Source organism: Oculina patagonica, chromosome 2, assembly GCF_052425735.1.
Source record: "Oculina patagonica isolate OP01 chromosome 2, crgOcupat, whole genome shotgun sequence".
In the NCBI taxonomy this organism is placed as follows: Eukaryota; Metazoa; Cnidaria; class Anthozoa; order Scleractinia; family Oculinidae; genus Oculina; species Oculina patagonica.
In genome coordinates, this window is record NC_135759.1 from 36,460,984 (window position 1) to 36,469,395 (window position 8,412).

General features: G+C 38.2%; 1 protein-coding gene across 2 annotated transcripts; it reads right to left on the reverse strand.

Moving 5' to 3' along the window:
* Positions 1-981: 981 nt before the first annotated feature.
* Positions 982-8,032, reverse strand: LOC144644503 (2',3'-cyclic-nucleotide 3'-phosphodiesterase-like). Of its 2 annotated transcripts, XM_078503997.1 has the most exons (6): positions 7,868-8,032; positions 6,754-6,822; positions 6,178-6,490; positions 5,158-5,490; positions 4,122-4,447; positions 982-2,638 (listed from the first exon to the last, which is right to left on the reverse strand). In XM_078503997.1, exons 1-6 carry the CDS (start codon positions 7,970-7,972, stop codon positions 2,324-2,326), a joined length of 1,461 nt encoding a protein of 486 aa, XP_078360123.1. In that variant the 5' UTR covers positions 7,973-8,032; the 3' UTR covers positions 982-2,323. The 2 variants fall into 2 exon arrangements, with proteins under 2 accessions (XP_078360123.1, XP_078360124.1); XM_078503998.1 differs by lacking the exon at positions 6,754-6,822.
* Between the last annotated feature and the right edge of the window lie 380 nt (positions 8,033-8,412).

Genomic DNA, 8,412 nt, shown 5'->3' on the forward strand with positions numbered 1-8,412 from the left:
ACCGCGGAAGTTAATGGTGATGTTTAATTACACAACACGCATCAAGTACGGTCTACTCAACACCGATTCAATTGAATTTTTTAGAGAAATAAAACTGTGCAATACTTATTAATTAATTGCAGGAAACGCGGACCATTCATCGCCCAGTCTTCTCCTGCCCAGGTGGAGGGATTTCTTTCACTGATTTTCTTGATAATGCATGGGCTAACACAAAGTTGATTTCTCTCTCTGAGAATATCGCTCAATCATGCTTACGCGCGAGGCTGACGGGGCTTGAACAATGTAAAATTTCGAGCTCATGAACGAGGTTGATGTTGGCCCTCCCCGAAAATATGCTCACCTAAATGGGGCATTGAGAAAATATAAGCGCATGGCTCATTTCTGGAGTTTTACGGTTCACTGTCAGTTTGGTACTCGCGCGATGAGCTAACTTTGTTTAATTCAGTGGTATGTTATTCCCGGCGAGTTTTATTTTAGCACGTTTTAAAAGAGACCATTTCACGGACTGATTTCCGTCCGTTCTGGTTGCAGTCTTTGATTTTTTTGGTCATTTCACAGATCAGGCAAATTTAAGTGATTTAGATCTTGGAAGCACACATAAGATCTGGATAAAAATGAATCAATCAACTTTATTATTTGAGTGAATGAGTATTTAGCTACTAAGCTAACGGGGAAACTAAAATATCATTCAAAACTGAAAATTAATAAAAGAGGTGGTATGAATTATGCTTAGGTAAACTTTAAAATTAACAATTTTTATTGATCTTAAATCTTTTGCTAGAATAGGTTAAAGTTTAAAACATAAAACCGTTTCGTATCTAAAACTATTAACATTTTAAAATCTAAAATAATTATCATGATAGAATATATTAAAATTTAAAATCGTATTTCCTCTAAAAATATTTACATTCAACACACGATCTATATAGTCATTAAAAAGATGAATAAAAAAAGACAGAAAGTGAATACTTTAGGTGTCCTCGATTAAAAGAGCTAGTTCCATGATGTTGGAAGCGTACATATCCAAAATATTTTAAGCCCTTTATAACCAAATCTTATGTCAGTTGTTTGCTTCAGTTTTGCTGTCCGACTGCTGTTTCAGTGTGTGTGGCCATAAAGTAGCGAACTCACTGTTTGCGAAACCTCCAGACCAACCCGGGTTGCGGACAAATTATGAAAAGAGGAAAACTCTTGAAGAGAACTCTTATATAATTAGCTTTCTTACACCATTACATTTAAATGCTTCTATGCCAGCTATTACTCTTATTTGTTTAAGTAATTGTTTGATTGCACCATCATTTCGACGCTAGCGCGACTTCGAACGCGATGTTCGACGAGTTAGCTTCACCGAAAGGTCTCTGATGAGTCTCTTGGCGGAGACGAAACATGCGTGTCAGACCAGCCAAGAATGGTATGGTATTTAAGAAATATTGATAAAAACTTGACTATGAAACTTTAGAGGGACTTCTGTTTACTTTTCCTGAAAAAAAGTCCATTTTGCAGTGGAATGACTTCAACCGAAGCCACCGGATACTCTCGTAAAGCGGGTTATCGTTCGAAAAAAATCGGAGAGCCGAGCGCAGAACGCGCTGTTTTGTCGCAAGTTTCAAAATTGTTTTTGTTGAGTTACTTTGTCCTTGGCTTCAGTATTATTTCTGTCTCTGGGTTAAAAACTATTTTTGTCTGCTTTGTTTGTCACACCGCTTGAGCGCAGACAAACGAAAGCCAATCAATGGTTAACATTTGAGATGCTTCAACATGATTGGTCCGATCATGAACAACCTAAGATTCGTTTGTTTCGAGCACGTGCTGTAATCACAGCGTACTATGAGAGTTTGCACGCGTATGGCATTCTTAAGCACTAGAAAGTCTAGAAAGACAAAAAAGTGACATCAGGTAAGATTTTAAGTTTTATTATAGTTTTTCAATGTTAAAAAATATATTTTTCTCAACTTTATTTCAAATCCATACAAGTTCTTATAGTAAATCCATACAAACTCTCATAATACGCTTTGGTTACCTGTGCTGTGCTGTTCAAAACTCACAGGTCACCCAGGTGAAGTCGTAGCACTGTAACAGCCCATTGGCTATCGCCACAGTCACATGCAATGATCTTCGGGGGGTGGCATGTGAACTATGTTTAGATCATCATCATTATTATTATTAAATGGGTACTGGCGAGCTATAAGAAAAACCTGACAAAATGCTTGGGAGTGAGGGTCAGTGATGGACTAGCATCCCATCCAAAAGGAGTTATTGCTTCATGCTACAGAACCCGGATTTTGCCTTCTAGCTGCTCTGATCTCTAGTTTCGGAAACCTGATCAAGACCCATAATACCCTGTAAAAAGTACATTTATATAAATGGGTTCATTTAAGTATACAGCCCATAGGCCTTCACCATAGTCTCTTGCGACACCCTCTGTTACTTTGTACTCCTCGTAACTCTGATCTGTAAGTTCAAGTCTGATGAGGTCACCCAGGTCATTACGTCCTTGGACTGGTGTCACGTCATTTCGAATGGAGAGAGTAATATGCACAGTATCTCCTTTGCCAATTGTTGGTTTGACTGCTAACTCTGCATAAGACAAGGGAGTATTGGGAGAAACTGAACTTTGAGATGCACATGTGGTTGATTCCTGGAAAACAAAAGGTATGGCTCAAGTTTAGTACTGCCTGTTTAAAACTGATAAAAAACACTTTGCGAGGAGGGTTGCAAGTTGCTGTACTTAAAGAGCCAGCATTGCAATAAGCCAAGTACTAAAATATGTGTTTTATGCCTTTTATTTTGTACAAAACTTTGAAGTATTTGTTTTGTATTATAACTAAACTAAACACCTACAGTGCACTTGGCTGCAATCAGGTCGGGAAATAAAGTTATTTTGGCAACTAAAAATTTTGGCAATTTCCAATAATGTTGACCAACTCTAGGCAATTTCGTTTTTCTTTTGACAAAATGTTGTTTGAAAAACTGCAGTTATCTTTCTTTAAAAAAAAAATAAAAATAAAGTTAGGAATAAAATCTTGGAGAAGAACTGCAGAAGATGAGATGAAAACAGCAGACTGAACCTGGGCAGTCTTGAGGGCAGTCAGTCATTCAGTAAGTCGGTTCATTCAGTAAGTCAGTAAGTCTGGTCCTAAATTGTGGAATTCCTTGCCTAATTCAATTAAGTCAGCTAAATCTCTTGCAGCCTTTAAAAGAGGACTGGAAGATATTGACTTTGATATGTTACTATCTTCTTATTGATAGCTTGTCCCACTCTAATATTTATGTGTTATTTAACTCTATTTAAATTTTTAAATCTCACTCGGCTTTCATGAAAACCAATGTAATTGATGGAATTCCGAGGTTAAATAAAGTATCACTCACTCACTCACTGTTAGTCAGATGATCAGTCAGTCAGACAGACAATGGTACTAAGTAAAAAGACATTAATTCTACGGTTTTGAGAAATGTTTGCTGAAAGTTCTAGCATGGACAATTCATGCCAGATATAACAAACAATACTCAGTCAATATTAAATAATTATTCACAGCTTGCATAGGCAAGACAGAGAGTGTTTAAGGTCATTGCCCCGAAATAAAACTGAACATAAATTTTTAACCAAACTTCGCCTACTGGTTTATTACTTCAAGGGAACTTAAATTTTGAAATAAAAAAGGGGGGTCACCAGATTCGTTTAGGAGCAGGACGACCATGTATATTCCATATAATTCCTTTATAATTCCTCTGCGAGTACTGGCAAAGTACACTTTTTTAGCGATAATTTATTTTTCAAACACATGAATTGATCTGTTTTCATTTTACAGAAAGAATTTGATCGCTACACCCAAAATATGAGAAAAAATTGATAGGTCACCAGGCTCGTTTAGGAGAAAGTGACAATTTACTTCTCTCGCGGACTAAGCCGCATAGAAAAAAGCCGCCATTTTGTTGATGTGCTCGCGCGCGCGTGCGCTAATTACGCGTAAAATTCTGCGCAGTAAGGATGCGCAATGCAAAACAGGGCAATGACCTTAAAGAGGTTCCACACAAATTCCTGCTGGAGAGAATAGCCCAAGATGGGGCCTGCAGATAAGACTGCAGTGTAGTAAAACAAACAGGTCACTGCGATAACTTACAGTTAAACATTTCCCACTGAAGTTGCCACACCCTTCCTTTAAGTCTCCAGAATCAAGATTACCCCAAAGTTTTAACTGCTGTGGATTCAGTTTGACTCTTGCTGTTACAGCTTTGGGTGAAATTGTCCAGGCAATAATTGACAAGGTTGTTGCGGAGCCTAAAGCTTCTTGAACTGCCGAAGACGAGACATAGTCACTTGTTCTCTGAGCTTGTCCTCTTCTGTTAAAGAATGCAGTAACATGGAGATGGTCGAGCTGTTTTTCTAGGCAGGACAGTGATGTCACGCTTATGTCACTAGAATCTGTCATGATGGTAGTAGGGAAGCCTGGAAAAGGAAAGATATTTTATCAAAAGAAAAATCTTGAGGTCCTTGAGAGAATGAGATGCAGACACAAAATTTGTGTCTAAGACACAAAAATGTTTCTGATTTTATCAGAAACATGTTGTGTTCACAAGAAATCATTTCTCCATTTGCGCAGCATAGAAACAAAACATTTGTTTTGTGTTCCGCTCGTTTGCTCACCCAAGAAACATCACAAGCAACAATGTCTTCTCGTTTGCCAATGCCTTTAGAAAAAAGTCTCACACCTGTGGGTCAAAAACTTTTATCTTGTGCCTGATCACACCTACTTATAACCACATTGTCACACCAAGCTGAAACATTTAACCTTTTAAAGGCCTTAACTGACACACTATTTAAATATGTAAACTCAAAACAATGAAAGAAAGAAAAAGGACAGGTTAAAAACTAAACTCTTTTAGAAGGAAAAAGCTTGCAAAAAGGTTGTGTTTGGTAAGGCACATCCTGGGATGGGGTATCAGAAATGTTTGGAAAGTCCTCAAAAATTTTCAGGCATTTTTGGTCCAAACTTTGGGCATGGTCAGATCATCTTTAAAAAACCTGGTATTCACAGCATAAAAATCTCATGCCTAATTGACTCAGGAAAAGTTGACAAGTATAAAATACATCAATTATGTCTACCATGCACAGTCAGTAAACAAGTGTAATATTAAACAAAAATCAAATAAACTTACCATGCTCGTCTTGTTGATTTTCTTTAATGAGGTAATCTTTAAATGAATGGATTTTTGCCAAGCAATCACTAAACATTTTGAACATTCTGTCTTTCAAAGTCCTGGATATCTCCTCTGAAGGAAACCATCCATAATAAACTGCATTTATTGGTTGAAACTTTGACAACTGCTCTTGGAGAATATCTTCTGTGACATCATGGTGGTTCTTTAGTGCACAGTCAGTAACACTGTATCTCCACCTGGTTCGTGGTTCCACTAACACCACATGGTAACCGGCATTGTGAGCTATAGTGACATAATTGTACAGCATCCTCTTCTCAATGTTTGTGTTATCTGCAATGTATTATTAGAATAAAAAAATACTAAGTATTATTCCAACCCAACGATTATAACCTTTTTAAAATAATGCCTGATCCCAAGGTAAAAGGTAAAGTCTGCGTACAATCCTAGTGGCCCATCAGGCCTGAGCTTATCCCAGCTTCCTTTGCATGATGTGACCAGGAGTATTTTACTTCCCCTTAGATAGGATACTAGTCCATCACAGGGTTACCCCCAGCATTAAAATTCACTGAGTACCCATTTACACATCTAGGTAGAGAGAGGCACTATGAGAGTAAAGTGTCTTGCCCAAGAACACAATGCAGTGTGCCCTGACCAAAACTTATGTCCAGGATTGAATGCAATTATTGCTTAATAAGTACTTCATGTTTGACTGTGTAATTTGACATTTCCATATTACCGGTACTTCATATTTGACAGAATCTGGTGTGTTTTGGTGAACTTTTATTAATGAAGACAATTAATGATGCCTGTCATGAGGAACACACATCTCATTAACATTGAATCCTGGACATATCTGTGATCCCTGACCGTACTGACTATTTTGGAGTGACACGTCATGTAGTGCACAATGCATATGCCAAATACATGAACCAGCCTTGTCCCGCAAACAAATTCAGATTATAATCAAGACCTGCATGAGTTTGATATGAACTTCACATTTACCCCTTTGTAACTCACCTATGATAACAACTGGTATCATATCTTCACAGGTCTGTCTTGCTTTATCTCTACACTTTTGGTGTGTTGCCTCATATTCCTCAGCTGTCCAAACATATTCCCCAAGGTCATTCAATCGAAAATCATCTGCTGAACAGATCACTGCCAGATCACCATAATCTTGTTTGATTTGCTTAGCTACTACTGATTTTCCACTTCCAGGCAAACCTCTCATTATAAACATGACTTTGGAATTCTTAATAAACTCTACAGAGTGAATGTCTCTCAAAAATGGAAAGTTAAGTGTTTCTGGATCCTTGTTGTCATCTTCACTCTGAAAGATAGTAAATTTTTTAAAAATAATTAATAGATAATTTTCAAAATGTGTCCCACAAAAAATGCCCTAAAATATGTGAGAGATTATGAGGGAATCAAATAGAAGAAAGACTGCCAAAATTACACTATTGAACTAGCAATAGTCTATGAGCAGCCACACATTTGGGTCACACTCATGAGCGGCAACACTGCAAGTGTTTGCTGTGAGAACATGTCAGCAAACATAGAGCCACAAGTCACTTTCTCGCAACTTATAATTACCAGCTCCCTTTGTTCACAGACCCATTGCGGCAGCTTTGCTGCTTGAGTTTGTGTGACCCAAATGTGAGCCTGCTTGTAGACAAAAGTTACAGGAAAAATTTACAACACCATTTTAACAATGAAATTATACAACTGCACAGCAAATAGACCATATTCGTATTCTCAGTATTGGACTGGAACTAGCTTGCAATAAAGGCTGATGCAGGGGAATATATCATTAAAAAAGCTTCATGTCATTTGCATTTGAAAAGAGTCCCCGCATAAGCCTCCATTGCAAGCTAGTTCCAGTCCAATACCAAGAATACGAATATGGTCTATTAAACAACCAGGAGGAGGTAAAATATGGGGTAAAAGTAATCAAATGATAAAATGTATGCTACTTTATGCACCTATCAATGTTAAGCCCGAGGGGGGGGGGTCGGGCTAACCACGGGAATTTGATTGTGAGGTCGGTCCCCAGGGTAGGGATTTTGATCGTACGTGATTGCCCCAGGGTAGGATTTTGGTCGTATATGATCCCCTGCAACAAGGTTTGAAGGACATCTGACCACCTTTCATTGCTGCTGGGTGGGGATTTTGACCAATTATTTTGTCCCGGGGCTGGGGAATTTGACATTTTTTTATAGAAAATGTCAAAATCCCCACCCCTTGCCCGACCCCCCCCCCCCCTCGGGCTTAACATTGATAGGTGCATTATTCAAACACATTCAAAATATCAGTTGGACATCAACATCAAGATAACATAGCTAACAGGTAATATTATAACATTAATCACGAGACCTAACCACTGGGCAAGGTAAATTATTAACTTAAGCTCAAGAGAATTCACCCAAGACGTGATAATATCTCACTTTCCTCTTCTCTCATATAAACCCGGAAGTAGAAATAAGAAAGTGAAAGTTAGTAGAGCCACGACTAGGCTTAGATAAACGCAGCACCGATGCATTTTTGTCAGCCTTCCTCACTTCAGTTTGTTAATATATAAATCGTTCATTAAATATGAGTTTACCACTGATCACTAAACATAATCAACTGTGACTCATGTACATGCAGCCTGGCGGGAACTAAGACACACGAAGAAAAATTATGCAACAAACAGCTATTTCAATGTTACCTTTTTTATCCGATACTTCTCCAATGTTAGCAAATAGGCTGCTACAGAAGCAACGGAAATAGAAAGGCCAATTGCTAAAAAAATTGCAAAGCGTCGAAGTTCCATTGAGAAGTAAACAGTACCACGAAGCAGTCAAGGAAAGTATAAAAGTGTCGCCATTTTTGTTTCCTCTCCTGGCAATGACCGCTGAGAGTTTGATCGTCAACCTCGCAATCTAGAACCCAGAGTCCGCGCGCCGAGTCCGCCGACTCGGGCTCGAGATTCCCGATCCCTTTCACTCCGGATTTTTCCCCCCAGAAAGTGTTTTTTAACCGTTAAACTGAATTTTTGGTGCTATGATCTTGAATTTAAACTTTGCTAGAAAAGCACTTTTTCACACTGCAGCAACATTTTGATAAAGATTATAAGTAAACATGCACAATATTTCTCTTTGGTGCATGCCTATAGCTATGAGCCAAAATTTGGACTTTTTTGGGCTGAACCGATCAGATTTTTCTTGCTCCTTTTCCTTCCGTTTTTTTTTTCCGGCTTCATATCTTCATATC